Below are 18037 nucleotides of genomic sequence, written 5' to 3'. Positions count from 1 at the left end.
CAGCTCTGCCCCTCAGATTGTCACTTGTCTCCCCCCACCCGTGGGCACCTGCCCCTCTCCTGCAGCTGGGCTCCCCGCGTGTCCCAACCCCCCTGCGTGGGGCCCGGAGGCAGGGCCAGGCCCGGGGAGGAGCCGCCCCTTCCTGCCCCCCCCGGCCCGGCCCCCGCCCCTTTGTGCCGGCAGCGGGGCCATGGCCGGGGCCGGGAGCGCGGCGCGGGGGCTGCTCCAGCCCTGCAGCCCGCGGGGCAGCGCGGTGGGGCCCGGGGGGGCGGGGACACGCGTGGGGCGGACACGCGGGGAGGGGCCCAGAGCGCGGCTCGGCTGCGGAGCTCAGAGGCCAGGCGGGGCCCGGAAGCGAGGGGAGCCGGGGGGGCGGGGATCGTGGGGCTGTTGGGGGGCATTAGTGGGAGGAAAGAGCGGGAGATTTGGGGGGTGTCACTGGGGAGACAAGCGGGGAGTTGAGGGGTGTCAGTGGGGGGGGGGGAAGAGCAGGGAGTTTGGAGGGTCTCGGGGGACAGAGCTGGGAGTTTTGGGGTGTCAGTGGGGGGAAGAGGAGGGAGTTTGGGGGCTGTCAGTGGGGGGGCAGAGCAGTGAGTTTGTGTGTCAGTGGGGGAGACAAGCAGGGAGTTGGGGGGTGTCAGTGGGGAGGAAGAGCAGGGAGTTTGGGGGTGTCCGTGGGGGGGCAGAGCAGGGAGTTTCGGGGTGTCCGTGGGGGGGCAGAGCAGGGAGTTTCGGGGTGTCCGTGGGGGATCAGAGCTGGGGTTTGGGGGATATTCAGTTGGGGGGCTCCATGTTCACATCTGGCTCTTGGGGCCTGGGGGGGCAGTGTCTGAAGTTGGTTGCTTAGGATGTGGATGGAGTCGGCCAATACCCAAAGCTCGGGGTTGGGGGGGCAGGGGGCTGCACCCCGTCCCTTCCCTGGGGGGTTCTGTGTTTTCTTGGGAAAACCTGGTCTCCCCGCCCCCATCACCATCACCTCCCACATCGTCCTGGCTGAGGCTGAACTAGACCTGGGGGGAAAGTCTCCATGAGTCCCGGGGTCTCTGCAGGGCGGGGGGGGGGACCCTGAAATCTGGCAGCTTGGGGGGTTTGCAGCGCTTTGTAACCCCCTCCCCTGCTTCTTCCAGGCCCCCCCAGCAGAGCGTCCGGCCCCCCTGCGAGCCCAGGGAGAAGCCGCCGAAGCCGAGAGGCAGCGGCGAAGCGAGGAGCTGCTGGTAGGTGCCCAGGGCCCCCCACCCCTCAGGTTTGCCAGGGGTCCCAGAGCCCCGAGTGCCGATGAATGCAGGGCCCGGCTTGCCGGCCTCAGCTGAGGACTCACCCCCCGGGAGCCCAGGGAGAGGCAGGGTCTGACATGGGGGGGCGTGATGCTCTTAGGGGGCAGGGGGCTGCTGGAGAGGAGAGGGTCCAACATGGGGGCCGCGATGCCCTTATGGGGGAGGGGGCTGCTGGGCAGGAGAGGGTCGGACACGGGGGGGACGCGATGCCCTTATGGGGCAGGGGGCTGCTGGGCGGGAGAGGGTCAGACACGGGGGGGGCACGATTCGATGCCCTTGGGGGGCAGGGGCTGCTGGGCGGGAGAGGGTCCGACACGGGGGGCGCGATGCCCTTAGGGGGCAGGGGACTGCTGGGTGGGAGAGGGTCAGACACGGGGGGGGGCACGATGCCCTTAGGGGGCAGGGGGCTGCTGGGCGGGAGAGGATCTGACACGGGGGGGCACGATTCGATGCCCTTAGGGGGCAGGGGGCTGCTGGGCGGGAGAGGGTCCGACACGGGGGGTGCGTGATGGTCTTAGGGGGCAGGGGGCTGCCAGGCAGGAGAGGGTCCGGCTGTATGAACCCAGAGCCCCTGCCCACGGGCTGGCTGGACGTCGCAGTGACCAGGGGGATGGGGGGGAAGGAGATGAACTGGGGGCTGCAGAGATGGAGGGTTTGGCTTGGTGCAAGTTGATGAGATTTTGGGGAGAACAGTCCCCCCCCGTGAGCCGTGTCCCGCTCACCCTGGCCCTGATCCCCCCTCCCCTCCAGGGGTGAATGACCCCACATCCCCCCGCACAGGAGGTCCCGCAGTGGGGAGGAAATCCCGCACCCTCCGGGAGGTGCCTTTCCGGGTCTCCCCGGTGCCCACCCGCCCTCGCCCTGTGGCTGCAGGAGCAGGTGGCAGCCGAGAGGCGGAAGATCGGCTGGGAGTGGCGGGAGCTGCGAGGGTTTCTGGAGGAGCAGGAGCAGCGGCTGCTGGCCCGGCTGAAGGAGCTGGAGAGAGCCATTGTCCGGAGAAGGGATGAGGGCGGCTGCAGCCTGTCCTGGGAGATTTCCCTGCTCAGCGAGAGGGGAGGAGAGAAGGGGCAGCAGCCGCTGAGCCAACCCCTGCAGGTCAGGCTGTCATTGCAGTGATCGTACGCAGGGTTTCTATAGGCGCTTCTGAGCCCTAGACCCCAAAGCACTTTACAGTGTGGGGTCGAGGGCATTATCCCTCTGGGACAAATGGGGAAACTGAGGCAGAGCCCTGCCTAAGGTCACAACCCGACTCTGTGGCAGAGTTAATGGTTTACTGGGGCCAGGGGGCTTGTGGGGCTCTCAGCCCTGGGGGGAATTTGATTCCCAAAGCAGAGGAAAATTTTCTGCCCGTAAAGTGCCCGGAGGGGAAACTTTCCCTCTGCAGCCACCTCCCAGCAGGGATTTCTGGGGCTGCTGAGCGCAACTGTCCTGCTGGTGGGGACGGGCCCGGCCGCTGCCATCTGCACAAGAACCCGAGTGTCTGCAATTCCCGCAAACCCCATTGGTTCCCCTGGCGATTCCCCTGCAGAGCAGGAGGCTCCCCTCAGCCTGGGACACGTCCTCTGACGACCTCATCTTTCTCTCCCTCTCTAGGGTGCCGGGAGCTGTGGGGGCAGGTGAGTGCTGGGCTCCGTCTCGCTCCCCTCGTGGTGCGGTAGGGCTGAATTCAACGGTGGGCCCTGCTGTGTGACCGTCAGCTCCGAGCCTAGGATTCTGCCTCCTCTCGGACAGCTGATACGGTCCCCCCCAGGGCTGTCAGATGTGGGCCAGGGGCCAGGCCAGGCCTGGCTGACGTATTCACGTGGCCACCTCATGTGTTCAGGGTGTGCAGAATCTCAGCTTTCCATTTATTTTAAAGTAAGTTTCTAGCCCTCCTGGTTGCAAAGAAACCCTCTCCAATGGACACGGGGAGACAGCGGCGCCTTCCTGAGTCTGCAGACAGCCTGAAACAGCGGCTCAGAGGGGTGTGAAGTCCCTCGGCCTCCATTAATCTCATTGGAGTGTCCACATAGACGCTGACTTCCTTTGTTCCCGGGAGGGGGGTGTGCTTGATTCCCCGAATCTCCCCTTTGTTGTCCCACTGAAATATGTGGGTGTCCTGTGAAGGGAGGTGGGGTGCAGAATCTTAAATTGATGCCCTGGCCTCCTGAATGTACCAGAAAGTGGAGGATGTGCCCCCTCCCCCCCAATATGAGCCGGGCATCCCCGGGTTGCTGCTCCCGCGGAAGGGCTCAGGGCTTTTGGTGTTCAGGGCCCACATTCGTCCTCTGCCGGAGCCCTGGGCTCTGTCTGAGCAGCTGGGACCTGTCCACTCTTTGGTCTGCGTCTCCTCCCTTTCCACGTAATCCCGGTGCCGGGGCCCCTTGTTGCTGGAATATCCCGGCGTTGGGGGCGGCTCCGCACCCCGCAGACCCAGAGCGTCCCACAGAAAGCTCCCAAGCCCGTCTCTGTTTCTTGCCCCCATGTTTCCCAGTGTCCCATCTCTCTGGGCCCATGGCGAGCACAGGGCTGACGGCCGGTGACTCTCCATAACAGAGACAATCTCAGGCTGCAAAGTTCAGATCCAGGGATCCTCGAGTTTGGGGGCTGCTGGGCTCAGGGTCGGGGGCTCAGGCCTATTTCTCACCCCTCCTTTTCCCAGCAGGGAGGACGGGACATTTCGGAAGCCAGAGCCGTCGTTTGCGGAGCTGGAGAATAGACTTAGCGATTTCTCTCTGAAAAGTGCCATGCTGCAGGAGGTGCTGCTGGGATTCAAAGGTGAGTTGGAGTCTGGAGGTGGCCTCTCCTGACCCTGGGGAGAAGTCGGGGACTCTAGTGATGTCACTGACCCCGGCTCCATCTCACAGCCCAGCTCAGCGAGTCGCCCTTCCCCATGGAGCAGCCCTGTGGGGCTGGCTCTGTCTGCAGTGGCTGCATTATCTGCCTCTGATCTCTGTCGCCATCTCGTAGTTAACAGCAGTTCCATTAATAAGCAATGGGGATTTCTCCATGAATGCGAGAGCCTGAATTCTCACCTCTCCCATCTTCTCCTTCCCCTAGAGACACTGCGACGGGAGCTGGGGAGCGACACAGGTACGTGTCTGTCTCTGACCGGCCAGGGGGAGATTTCAGCCCCATAACCATGTTAGCGACAGGGGATCGCAGCCTCCAGCCCCAATGTGCAGCTGGAAATGGTGGAACAATGCGAAAGCGGGTGACCCCCGTGCCTGACTCACTCCTGCTGTGACGTCTGACGGGGATTCAGAGTGAATCCGGATCTCAGGGGCGTGTTTCCCTTTGGGGAAAGGAACAGGCACCCGACTGGTGTGAGATAGGATGAAACAAGGACAATAATCTCCAGGCCCTGAGGCGTCTGAGAGCTTCCACGAGCGAGTGGAAGTGGTCAGATGTGGGCAGCAGAGTCTCGGGCATGAGGAGGGGGGCAGCCCGGCTGTGCCGTGGGGCTCTTATGCCGCAGACACGCCAGCCGGGAACGTCCTTTGTGAACGCGGAGGGAGCTGTGCGGTGCGGGTTCACGTTTTTCATACGGACTTCAAAAAAAGGGAGCCCCTGTTTTTTTTTCTTTTGGCAAACCCCTGACAGTTAGCAAGAAATAAGACTAAAACCCGTAACGAGGCCGATCCTATGCCATGTGCATGTGTGCGTCTCAAGAGGCTGACAGAGAAAGAAGGGGTGTCCCTGAGGGCGAAACGTGCCAGAAGTGAGATTTCCTTTGCTGAAGATTATAAGAAATCCGTCCCCTTGCGCTGGGGGAATGTGCCGACCAGCTCAGATCCAGTTCCTGTCTCGGCACCGGATGGGTTTTGCGTGGTTCCCCCTCTGCTGTCTCCCAAAACTAAGTGATTGGGCAACCAAATGAAATCGAATGTGTATAAATGTAAAGTAATGCACCTTGGAAAAAATAACCCCAACTATACATACAATGCGATGGGGGCTAATTTAGCTACAACTAATCAAGAAAGAGATCTTGGAGTCATCATGGATAGTTCTCTGAAGATGTCCACGCCGTGTGCAGAGGTGGTCAAAAAAGCAAACAGGATGTTATGAATCATTAAAAAGGGGATAGAGAATAAGACAGAGAATATATTATTGCCCTTATATAAATCCATGGTACGCCCACATCTCGAATACTGTGTACAGATGTGGTCTCCTCACCTCAAAAAAGATATTCTAGCACTAGAAAAGGTTCAGAAAAAGGCAACTAAAATGATTAGGGGTTTGGAGAAGGTCCCATATGAGGAAAGATTAAAGAGGCTAGGCCTCTTCAGCTTGGAAAAGAGAAGACTAAGGGGGGATATGATAGAGGTATATAAAATCATGAGTGATGTGGAGAAAGTGGATAAGGAACAGTTATTTATTTATTACCATAATAGGGGTCACCAAATGAAATTAATAGGCAGCAGGTTTAAAACAAATAAAAGGAAGTTCTTCTTCACGCAGCGCACAGTTAACTTGTGGAACTCCTTGCCGGAGGAGGTTGTGAAGGCTGGACTATAACAGCGTTTAAAAGAGAACTGGATAAATTCATGGAGGTTAAGTCAGTAAACGGCTCTTAGCCAGGATGGGTAAGGATGGTGTCCCTAGCCTCTGTTTGTCAGAGGGTGGAGATGGAGGGCAGGAGAGAGATCACTTGATCATTGCCTGTTAGGTTCACTCCCTCTGGGGCACCTGGTACTGGCCAGTCAGTAGACAGATACTGGGCTGGATGGACCTTTGGTGTGGCCGTTCTTATGTTCTGTCCTGGGGAACCATCTTAGATTTAAAGGGTCTCGGTGGGTTTAGCCCTGGTGGGAGGGGATGGGTCTGCAGTGCCACGATGGAGCATTTTTCCAGCGTGGGAGTCGAAAACGTCTCTGCAGAGGAAGCGCCAGTGAGACTTGTGATGTGAAATGACCTAAAGTCTGTTCTGAAACACTCGCCCCCCCTCCCCCGCAATAACCCTTCTCCCTCCCGACAGGCTGCAGAATAACATCCCCGGGTCCCTCCAGATTCTCCCAGCCTGCCCAGGGAAGGGAAGTGGATGCAGCAGACCTGGCTCAGGTAGGGATACTGAGGACGTGCTGGGGGGGTTCCCGTACGAGCCAGAGGGACAGGAAAGACACAGGAAGTGGGAGGGAGTAGGGAGTTTGATCTAAGGGTGGGAGGGTGCAGACATTGCACAGGGTGGAGAAAGGGAGGGGGACGAGGTGTGATGGACCTACTGGGACTTGGTAAACCTGGGGCCGAGTTTTTAGGAAGAGCCCATGGTGGTTGGGTTGTGAGTGGGACTCCCCTGACGCTGTATCCATTTGATGGGCTCCTCTCCCCCGGGAATAGTGGGGCAGCAGGTCCTGAGTGTTGGACTCTTGCTTTTTCAGGGATCGGTGACCTTCGAGGAGGTGGCTGTGTATTTCACCAAGGAAGAGTGGGCTCTGCTGGACCCCACTCAGAGAGCCCTCTACAGAGACGTCATGCAGGAGAACTATGAGACTGTGACCTCGCTGGGTAAGGATTCCCGTCCCGTTGGTTCTTGGAAGGGGAAATGCAGAATTAAGGTTCACGCCACCCCCACAATGCCACCTCTACTCTGCCCTATTTCAACATCACCCCAATATGCCAGTGACACACACACTACTAGAGACCCTCCCCTGCTGCAGACCACTTTGGGAGCAGGGCACAGGAGAAGAACAGCACAAAGTCGAACAACTTCTCTTGGCTGAGGCTAAGCTTGGGTTTAGGTCCAGCCTAGCAAACAGAAGCGTCCGATCCCTGCAGAGATGGAGCCTACACCACACGAGACATCTCAGACTTGCAAAATATCACCACGTCTTCGCCCCTGAGGGTTCAGAACGGCCCCGCTGGGTCAGACCAAAGGTCCATCCAGCCCAGTGTCCTGTCTGCCGACACTGGTCCATGCCAAGTGCCCCGGGGGGAATGAACAGAGCAGGGAATCATCAAGGGATCCATCCCAGCTGTCACGGAGCGTGGGGGAGTCAGGGCCCTGCAGCCCCCACTCCCTGTGATTCACCGGGACTCTCAGCCAGCCAGTAAAACAGAAGGGTTATTAGACAATAGGAACACAGTCCAAGCAGGGCTTGTAGGTACAACCAGGACCCCTCAGCCAGGTCCCTCTGGGGAGCAAGGAGCTTAGACCCCAGACTTGGGATTCCCTGCCTCTTCCCAGCCAGCCCAAAACTGAAACCAAAAACCCCTCCAGCAGGCTCTCCCCTTTGTCCAACTTCCCTGCCCACCCCCCTTCCTGGCTCAGGTCCTGTCCCTCACCTGAAGTCGTCCCCCTGCTCTCCCATCCACCATGCAGACAGTCCCAGTAAAACTAAACGACATTCCCAGGTCAATCCACCCCTCTCCCTACTGCGTCACATCAGCGTCCTGCAAATGATTCCTTCGGAGTCATTTTGTCTATTACCGTTCTCTAAACACCGGCGAGGGCCACCCCAGGGTGCCGACAACGCTCATGGCAAGAACACTCCCTTGTGAGCCTTTAGTGTTGCAACCTGCAACACTCGGGAATGAAATGAGGCATTTTTGCTCCTTCAAGGATCCCACACCTCACCCTTTATATCAGTCACAGCTCTGCCAAGCTGCTGTGATGACTCCCTCCATCATCCAGTTACAGCTGGACCTGGGCACGCAGCTGGAGGGCGTGCGGATAAATAAATTATAAATTATAAATTTGTAGATTTTATGGCCAAAGAGAGTATTCAGTTGTCTACTCTGACCTTCTATATAACACCGACCATAGTGTTTTCTCCTGTACCTTTTGTATTGAGTCGAACACCTTGCGTTAGACTAAATCATCATCCAGAAAGGCATCCAGTCTTGACTTGAAGACTCCCAAGAGAAGGCAAATCCCCTGTTTCCTTGGTAGCACAGTGACCTTTGCACCATCCTTACTGCACCATAGTCAGTGGTTAGAGGGCAGAGTTAAGGTGATGTTGCCAAGATGGTATGGACTTTCACGCTTCATTTCCTGGTTTTCAGAGCTCTACAATTAGTCACCGTCCACGTTCTGGAAGGACACACAGCAGCCCTTGACAACCCTAAGTTAATTCCCTGAGCCCAGACTATCTTATTTATTTATTTGTTTGTTTTTTTGGTTCAGGGTGTGAGTCTTTGCACCTGTAAGCGTGTGACTGAGTGAAGTGTGCTGCCAGATTCGAAAGCACAGACCAAGTCATCATCTGCCGGTGGATATTAGAGCACTGTAAAATATTGCTCTTAGCCCAGAAATTGTGGTTTCGATGGGCACAACGCCCCAGAGGAACTCCTGCAGAATGCGGGAAAAATGCATCACATGCAGTTGCCCCCTGAACCCCACCAGCTCTTCCCATCTTCCTGGTGACTCTCTGTGTTTTCTCTTCTCTCTTTCTTGGAAAGAAGCAGGTCATTTCCCTGCTGGCTGCAATCTTCACCAGCTAGGCCATGGAGCTACAGTCTCTGTGTTTTAAGGACTCCCCTGTGAGGATGATTGTATGGCAGGGTGTTTTCCCAGGAGAGATGGGGTTTGTTCAATCCCTCTTTAAGCGGAGCGGCCTACACGTTTGAGCCTCTGTGGCACTACCCTCAGCATATTGCTAGGTTAAAATGGTTAAGATAATAAATTTGTGAGCTATCCTCCTGAACCCACCTGATCTCCTTTCCCCGTGCAGAGTTTCCAGTTTTCCCACCTGATGATCTCTCTCAGCCTGAACAAGACCAAGACCCAGATCTCCATGATTCAGAGGAAAGCGAGATCCTGAGCGGTACCTGCACAAGGGAGGAATCATTCAGCCAATTCGAAATCTGTCCGTGGCTGAAGGAAACAGCTGGGATTCCCGACAGAGATCTTGTGAGTTCTCCGAGTTCAGGATTGTCCCCAGCAGGTATGTATCCTCCAGGCAGATGTTGTTCGTGACTTCCTACCTATCCTGTGCGACACCTGGCGGTAGCTCCCTCCTTCACCTCCCTTCCCCTGAGTGCTTGGACGGGATTTACAAGCAGAATTGATCTCCCTACCCTGTGGGAAAGAATTTTGGGGAAATTCAGTCCCTGAGTTATGTCCATCTTTCCAGCACTTCTTTGGTTCACCAGGACGGTGACAGTGACCATGAAATGCTCAGGTAGATTAGAGAGACTGTAAAAATAATCTCAGTAATGGGACATTTCAACTATCCCCATGTTGACTGGGTCCATGTCACTTCAGGCCGGGATGCAGAGAGAAAGTGTCTTCACACCATAAGTGACTGTTTCTTGGAGCAGCTAGTTCTGGAACCCACCAGAGAAGAAGAAATTGTTGATTTAGTGCTAAGTGGAGCCAAGGATCTGGTCCAAGAGGTGAATGTAGCTGGACCACTTGGTAATAGCACCCATAATATAATTAAATTTAACATCCCTGCAGAAAGAGGAAAACACCAAAGAACCTCACCATAGTAGCATTTAATTTCAGAAAGGGGACTGACACCCAAATGAGGAAGTTGGTTTACCAGAAATTAAAAGGTACGATCTCAAAAGAGAAATGCCTGCAAACTGCATGGAAACTTAAAAATACGACCGTGGAAGCTCAAATTAAATACACGTATTAAATTTTAAAAAGAAAACCTAGTAAGGCGACCAAGAAAGTGCCGCCGTGTCTAACCTACGAAGTAAAAGAAGCTAAAGAGGCAAAAAGGAAGTAAAATCCTATTGAGGAAGATAGAAAGGAACAGAAACTGTGGAAAGCCGTGGGAACCAAGCCTTTGTGGGTCACAACTGATAATACCCAAATTCAGGACAAACTGCTGAGAAATAGGGCAGAGATACCCCAAAACAGGAGGTTATTTTCTCCCGAGAGATACCAGACCAGCAACAGAAGTAAACTTCTGTTTCACCCGACTGGCTAACAAGAGGGCAAAACAGCAGTTTCCTTGGGAATTCCAGTCCCTTGTGTCACCAACAAAAACACTAGACTAGAAATGAGTGGTTCTTTAAAACCAATTTCATCAAATAAGAGGTTCTTCTGATCCCAAAGGACTAGCCGCACACCCAGGTCAAATCAGATCTTACCCAAAAATCACGCTGCTGCTAATCCTTTAGGATCTAAAATCTAAAGGTTTATTTAAAGAAAGAAAGAAAGAGTTAAGAATCATTAAAAAGGGATAGAGAATAAGACTGAGAATATATTATTGCCCTTATATAAATCCATGGTACGCCCACATCTTGAATACTGTGTACAGATGTGGTCTTCTCATCTCACAAAAAATATACTGGTATTAGAAAAAGTTCAGAAAAGAGCAACTAAAATGATTAGGGGGTTGGACAGGGTCCTGTATGAGGAGAGATTAAAGAGGCTAGTACTCTTCAGCTTGGAAAAGAGGAGACCAAGGGGGGATCTGATAGAGGTATATAAAATCATGAGTGATGTGGAGAAAGTGGATAAGGAAAAGTTATTTACTTATTCCCATAATACAAGAACTAGGGGTCACCAAATGAAATGAATGGGCAGCAGGTTTAAAACAAATAAAAGGAAGTTCTTCTTCACACAGTGCACAGTCAACTTGTGGAACTCCTTGCCTGAGGAGGTTGTGAAGGCTGGGACTATAACAGGGTTTAAAAGAGAACTAGATAAATTCATGATGGTTAAGTCCATAAATGGCTATTAGCCAGGCTGGGTAAGGAATGGTGTCCTTAGCCTCTGTTTGTCAGAGGATGGAGATGGATGGCAGGAGAGAGATCACTTGATCATTACCTGTTAGGTTCACTCCCTCTGGGGCACCTGGCACTGGCCAGTCAGTAGACAGATACTGGGCTGGATGGACCTTTGGTCTGACCCAGTATGGCCGTTCTTATGTTATTGGTTCAGACTTGTAGCAGTGATGGAATAAACTTCTGGCTTGATAAGTCTCAGGGACTGAGGACCATCCAGTTATCTAGAAGCAACCAGAGTCTCATTAGTATAAGTCCATAGTCAAGAGGTTTGAGCAGGATAGAGGCACTGTGGAGATGTTTCCAGGGCCTTTTATAACTTCTGCCACCCATTGTTTCAAACAAAGACCTCGGCACAGCTAGTGGAAAATTACAGGTGAAAGATGGAGTTTGGAGTCATGTGGCAATGCCTGACTTCACTTAGTCCTGGCAGGAAAGTCCATTAAGAATAGATTGGCGTCTCCCATTGTAAATCATAGACTATCAGGGTTGGAAGGGACCTCAGGAGGTATCTAGTCCAACCCCCTATTTGAGACAGGACCAATCCCCAGATAGATTGTTGCCCTAAATGGTCCCCTCAAGGATTGAGCTCACAACCCTGGGTTTAGCAGGCCACTGCTCAAACCACTAAGCTGTCCCCACCCCCCTTTAATGGGCCACTCAATTTGCATAATCCCTCCAGGATGCGCTGGCTAATTACCACCTGGGTGTTACCCCAGGAGCAAACGTTTGAAATACAGGTAGAGCTTGAAGTGCAAAACTACACGCATGCCAAGAGCATCATCACATTCAGCAAATCATAACCTTTCCATGGACATCTTACGTGCCCCGTTTTGTACAAGATTGGTTGCAAAGATATAACAACAGTGGTTGCAACAATGATCTGCATGGTCATAGTTTAATCAGAGAACGTCACAGCCGCGTGTAAAAATATAACCCAGCAGACCAAAAAATAATTTGCAGAGCAACTAGCCGAAGACTCAAAAAGTAACAACAACAAAATTTTGAAGCATGCCAGAAGCAGGACGCTTGCTAAACAGACAGGGGGGCTGCTAGCCTATTGAGGTATTATAACAGCACTCAAGGATGATAAGGCCATTGTGGAGAAACTAAATTAATTCTTTGCGTCAGTGTTCCCTGCAGAGATTGTGAGGGAGATTCCCAGACCTAAGTCATTCTTTTTAGGTGACAAATGTGAGGAACTGTCCCAGATTGAGGTGTCATTAGAAAAGGTTTTGGAAAAAATTATAAATTAAACTACAGTAAGTCAACAGGATGAGATGGGATTCACCCAAGAGTTCTGAAGGAAGTCAAATGTGAAATTGCAGGGCTGCTGACTGTGGTATGTAAGCTATCATTAAAATCAGCATCTGTACCATAGCTAATGCAATACCAATTTTTTAAAAAGGCTCCAGAAACGATCCCAGTAATTACAGGCCAGTAAGCCTAACTTCAATATCGGGCAAATTGGTTGAAACTCTAGTAAACAAAATTATCAGACTCCTAGATGAACGTGTTTGTTGGGGAAGAGTCAGCATGGCTTTTGTAAAGGAAAATCATTCCTCACCAATCTACTAGAATTCTTTGAGGGAGTTAGCCAGCGTGTGGACAAGGGTGATCCAATGAATCTAGTGTTCTTAAATGTCCAGAAAGCCTTTGACAAGGTCTCTCACCCAAGGCTCTTAAGCAAAGTAAACTGTCATGGATTAAGAAGGAAGGTCCTCTCAGGATCTGGTTAAAAGAGGAAACAAGTGGGAATAAATGTTACATTGTCAGAATGGAGAGAGATAAACAGTGGGGTCCCCCCGGGGTCTGTATTGGACCTTCGCTGTTCAACATATCCGTAAGTTATCCGGAAAAGGAGGTGACAAAATGTGCAGACAATACAAAACTACTCAGGAGAGTTTAAGTCCACAGCAGACTGTGAAGAGTTACAAAGAGATCTCAGCAATCTGGACAACTAGGCAAGAAAATGGCAGATGAAATTCAGCGTTGATAAATGCAAAGTGACGCACATTGGGAAACATCATCCCAACCCTACGTACTGAATGACAGAGTCTAGATTAGCTGTTACCACTCAAGAAAGGGATCTTGGAGTCATTGTGGATAGTTCTCTGAAAAGGTAACAATATTGGAGATTATTAGGGAAGGATAGATACGATACAAACATATCACGTTGCCGCTGTATAAATCCGTGGTGCATCCACCTCTTGAATACTGTGCTCAGACGTGGCCGGCCCATCTCAAAAAAGGTACATTAGATTTGGAAAAGGTCCAGAGAAGGTCACAAAAATGACTGGGGGTATGGAACAACTTCCGTATAAGAAGAGATTAAAAAACCTGGCATTTTCAGCTTGGAAAAGAGACGACGAAGGGAGGATATGATAGAGGTCTATAAAATCAGGACAGGTGTGGAGAAAGTGAATAAGAAAATTTGGTTAACAGTGGCGTTCACGCAAACAGTTTTTTACAAAAACCTTCAAAAAATATACAGCAATTTTTATAGTAAGCAAAAAAAAGCATTACACATTAAACCTTACTAAATTTTGTAATTAAAACAGTGCACATTGTGGCCTGAGCCTTTAACATTCCTCTCATTTCCTTAACGTAAACCCAATACAAAATTCTATTTTTTATTTACTAAACCTTAAAACAAAAAAATTGATATTTAACTGAAATGTCTAATTTATAATACATATAAAAAAATAATAAACATTATAACTTTTCCATTATATAGATCTTCTAAAGACACTTTAAGTGGATGCATCATATCTTCTCCTCTTCTACCATTGCGACTTCTACTCTGATTACCCATGAAATTGAACAATCCACTACCAAAATGTGACAGAGACTATCGTCCATTCCACCACTTCCCCCCCTCTACACTGGGGGGATTGACCTAAGATACGCAACTTCAGCTTTGAGAATAGTGGAGCTGATGTCAACGTATCTTAGGTCAACTTATCTCACGTCCTCACGGCACACAACTGCCGCCACTCCCCCATAAACTCTGCTTCTGCCTCTCGCCGCGGTGGAGTACAGGAGTCGACGGCAGAGCGATCGGGGATCAATTTATTGCGTCTACGCTAGATAAATCGATCCCTGATAGATTGATCACTACCCACCGGGTAGTGTAGACGTACCCTTATCCTAAACCAAAAAAATAACCATAATCAATCTTAAAAATTATTCTAATCTGTCCCTGCCTTGACATCAATACAAACACTAGCAATCGATCAAATGCATTTCTACCAGTATCCCAAAAAATCATTCCTTTTTGCTATTCAATAAAAAACCCCTAACAAAATAATTAAATCATATATCAGAGGGGTGGCCGTGTTAGTCTGGATCTGTAAAAGCGGCAAAGAGTCATGTGGCACCTTACAGACTAACAGACGGGTTGGAGCATGAGCTTTGGATGCATCCGACGAAGTGGGTATTCACCCACGAAAGCTCATGCTCTAATACGTCTGTTAGTCTATAAGGTGCCACAGGACTCTTTGCTGCTTTTAAATCATACATTAATTCTTGTACAACTATAAAATCCTGCTCCTACACAACTGGGGCAAGAGAAGACCATTGAAACCGCAGGAGTTTTGTAGGACGGAACTAGTGTTCGTTGGGGGCTCTGTCGGAGAAAGCTTGCACAGCTCCTGTCTACACAATCGCTGGCTCAAAGCCACCACTGTTATTCCTCCACTTCTAATCCACGCAGCATTTGCTCGCTTTTTTGAAGTTAAAAACACGCTGCATAGATGGTTATGCAGACTTGGCAGGTAAACTGTTAGGACTGGAGCTCTCTGAGCTGGTGAATGTCATGGCAGAAGCACCCCCCCCCATCCGCTTTTTGGGGCAGGAGGGGGGACGTTATAATGTCAATTTATTTTTAAGCTTTTTTTCGATTTTTATTGTTTTAAATTTTCATAATTGTGCAAAATAAAAGTTTTAGCCTTTCCCCCCCCAACTTTTATCAATTTTAAGTTTTCAGTTGAAGGAAATTACACGAGGAAGTCAGACAATCATTATTTAATGGCAGTAGATGTTGAGATTCAAACCGTTTAAAGCCTTTTCGCTAGGAAAACGAACTCTCACCCTCGCATGTCGAAACATACAAAGTCAGCATCCTGAACGCCAACTCTGTGTTCCCAAGTGGCATTTCACTCAAGTTGCCTATTGGAAATTTTGATTGTTGATGGCAATATTTTTGCTTGGTTTGTGACTTTGCAGTGAAATTGATATTTATTGATAAAAATCTAATCCGTCCAAGCCTGAATCCACCGAAGTATGTGCTTAATTGAAAGCACATTAAAGATTTTGTTGGGTATTGGTCCTGCTTTGAGCAGGGGGTTGGGCTAGATGATCTCCTGAGGTCCCTTCCAACCCTGATATTCTACGAGTCTGATTCTATGTGAGTGGTCTCATTGAAACTCTTGGGAACAGGGATTGCCAGAACATGAGGAGCTTCTGGCTTCTTCCACTGCAGCTAGTTTGCATCATGGTTGGTTCTCCCCTTTTTCTGCCAACAGGTGATGGGATGCCGAGTGAGAAGGAGGAGCATCAACCTCAGCTGGAAGATGCTGAGCAAGACGAACCACACAGGACATTATTGCAAATATCTGAGGAGGACGATTCCAGGAGTCGTGAGCGGAGAGAAGGACGTGAGAGTCAGCACAGGCCAGAGAGGAAGCAGGGAAACCAGCCAAGGGAGAAACTGAGTAAATCCATTAATAGTTGGGGACCTCACAAATACGTCAAGGAAACCACAGCCCAGCCGAAAATCCAGGCAGGAGCGAGAAACAACACATGCTCTGAGTGTGGAAAAAATTTCAGTAGCCGCTCAGTTCTTCTTAAACATCAGAGGATCCACACAGGGGAAAGACCCTATGAATGCCGCGAATGTCAGAAAAGCTTCACTCACAGGTCATCCCTCATTAAGCATTGGAGGATACACACTGGAGAGAGACCCTATGCGTGCTGTGAGTGTGGCAAAAACTTTATTGACCGTTCAGCCCTTATTAAACATCAGAAATTCCACGCGGGAGAGAGACCCCACGAATGCAGTGAGTGCGGGAAACGCTTCACCCAGAGCTCGGACCTCATTACGCATCAGCGAATCCACACGGGGGAGAGACCTTATGAATGCAGCGAGTGCGGGAAAAGCTTCACTCAGAGAGCATCCCTCATCAAACATCGGAGAATCCACACAGGCGAGAGACCTCATGAATGCTGTGAGTGCGGGAAAACCTTCACTCAGAGCTCAGGCCTTGTTCGACATCAGATAATCCACACGGGGGCGCGATCCTACGTGTGTGCCGAGTGCGGGGAAAGCTTTACTCGGCACTCGAACCTGATTGTGCATCAGAGAATCCACACTGGGGAGCGACCCTATGGGTGCTGCGAGTGCGGGAAAAACTTCATTGACAGCTCATCGCTTAAAAAGCATCAGCGGATCCACACGGGGGACAGGCCTTACGGGTGCGGCGAGTGCGGGAAAACCTTCACTCGCAGCTCAAACCTCATCACACATCAGCGAACCCACACAGGGGAGCGACCCTACGAATGCAGCGAGTGTGGGAAAAGATTCACCGACAGCTCTCTCCTCATTAAACATCAGAGGATCCACACGGGGGAGCGGCCCTATGAATGCAGCGAGTGTCAGAAAAGCTTCACAGACAGCTCAGACCTTATTAAGCATCAGAGAATCCACACCGGAGAAAAGCCCTATGAATGCGGCGAGTGCGGGAAAACCTTCGCTGACAGCTCAGACCTCATTAAGCATCAGAGAATCCACACGGGAGAGAGACCTCATGCATGCTGCGAGTGCGGGAAAAGCTTCACGCAGCGATCGTGCCTTGTTAAACATCAGCGGATCCACACAGGGGAGAGACCCTATGCGTGCGCCGAGTGCGGGAAAAGTTTCGCTTGGCGCTCCAATCTCATTGTGCATCAGAAAATCCACACGGGGGAGAGACCCTATGGGTGCTGCAAGTGTGGGAAAAAATTCATTGACAACTCAGCTCTCCTGAAACATCAGAGAATCCACGTGGGGGCCAGACCTTATGAATGCGGCGAGTGCGGGAAAACCTTCACTCGGAGCTCCAACCTTATTAGGCATCAGAGTCTCCACACCTCATAGAGACACTCTAGATCAGTGGTTGCCAACCCACCCGCCAGACGACAAGCCACGGAGGACCGTGGCGGCAGACGAGCATCTGCCGACAAGCGGCAGCGTGTCAATTGTCGGCGTTTTGGCAACACCTCGACATGATGCTGCTTGTCGGTGGCCAGGACGCGAGGGCACCTAGATCCCCCGGCGGGCACCCACGGACACCGCATTGGGTACCCCTGCTCTAGATGCTCTGAGCGTGGGGAAAAACATCTATCAGCTCTCAGCCCTTACTGATCGGGCCAACCTATTTTTTTTTCTGCTGCCCTGGCATGGTTGGGGTGAAGGGTTTAACCTTTAACTGTTTTTCTTTTCTTCTTCCACCCTTTTTCAGACTACGGCTTTTTCGAACTGCAGCCACTTTTGCTTTTTTAACATGGCTTGAGAACCCAGCTTTGTCTTTTACATTCCCCATGACCTGCCTTGGTTTTATCTGGGGATTTTTTTTAGTAAGGCTGTAAATTTGTTTCCCTCTTCGCTGTTTTAATTTAGACTCTTTTTGCCTCTGCCTGCAATGTTTTTGCTGACTATTACATACCTGCTTTTCCCTTGCCACAACTTGCGTGGCCCGAGTTACACTGGTGATGCGGAGGGTACTTGGATTTGACTTCCGGCTGGGAGAGAGATTTTTTTTAATTTTATTTTTAAATTGCTTTTTAATTTTTGCCTTTCATTCATTTTTTAATTTATTATTATTGTGATCATCTGCTTACAGAGCTGCAGCGATGTTCCAGGGCCGGTAAAGGCTTTGCAAAAACATTACCATTCTCTTGTACAAAATCGATACATGGTTTTAAAATATTATTTTTAACTTTTATTTTTAGGGGGGGGTTATATCTATTTTTAACTTGACCAGACTCCCAGCCTGAGCCCTGAGTTCCAGTAATGGAGTGTATTCATAAATCGACTTGCTGACTATGTCACAGGGAAATTACAG

The 18037-nt window shown here is 50.9% G+C and overlaps 1 protein-coding gene across 7 annotated transcripts in view; it reads left to right on the top strand.

The window, feature by feature from the left end:
* Positions 1 to 74: 74 nt before the first annotated feature.
* Positions 75 to 18037, top strand: part of LOC127039335 (zinc finger protein 501-like) — a 102959-nt gene continuing 84996 nt past the window's right edge. For 4 of the 7 annotated variants that reach the window (XM_050932765.1, XM_050932764.1, XM_050932767.1 and 1 more), the window contains exons 1-2: positions 4353 to 5156; positions 6232 to 6314. In XM_050932765.1, coding sequence (XP_050788722.1) covers positions 5140 to 5156; positions 6232 to 6314 — 100 coding nt within the window. In that variant the 5' untranslated portion in view covers positions 4353 to 5139. The other 3 variants (XM_050932761.1, XM_050932774.1, XM_050932762.1) reach the window with 3 other exon arrangements.

This window comes from Gopherus flavomarginatus, chromosome 23 (assembly GCF_025201925.1).
Source record: "Gopherus flavomarginatus isolate rGopFla2 chromosome 23, rGopFla2.mat.asm, whole genome shotgun sequence".
Taxonomy (NCBI): Eukaryota; Metazoa; Chordata; order Testudines; family Testudinidae; genus Gopherus; species Gopherus flavomarginatus.
The sequence above is the reverse complement of the archived record's forward strand: the minus strand, read 5'-3'. Positions and strand labels throughout refer to the sequence as shown.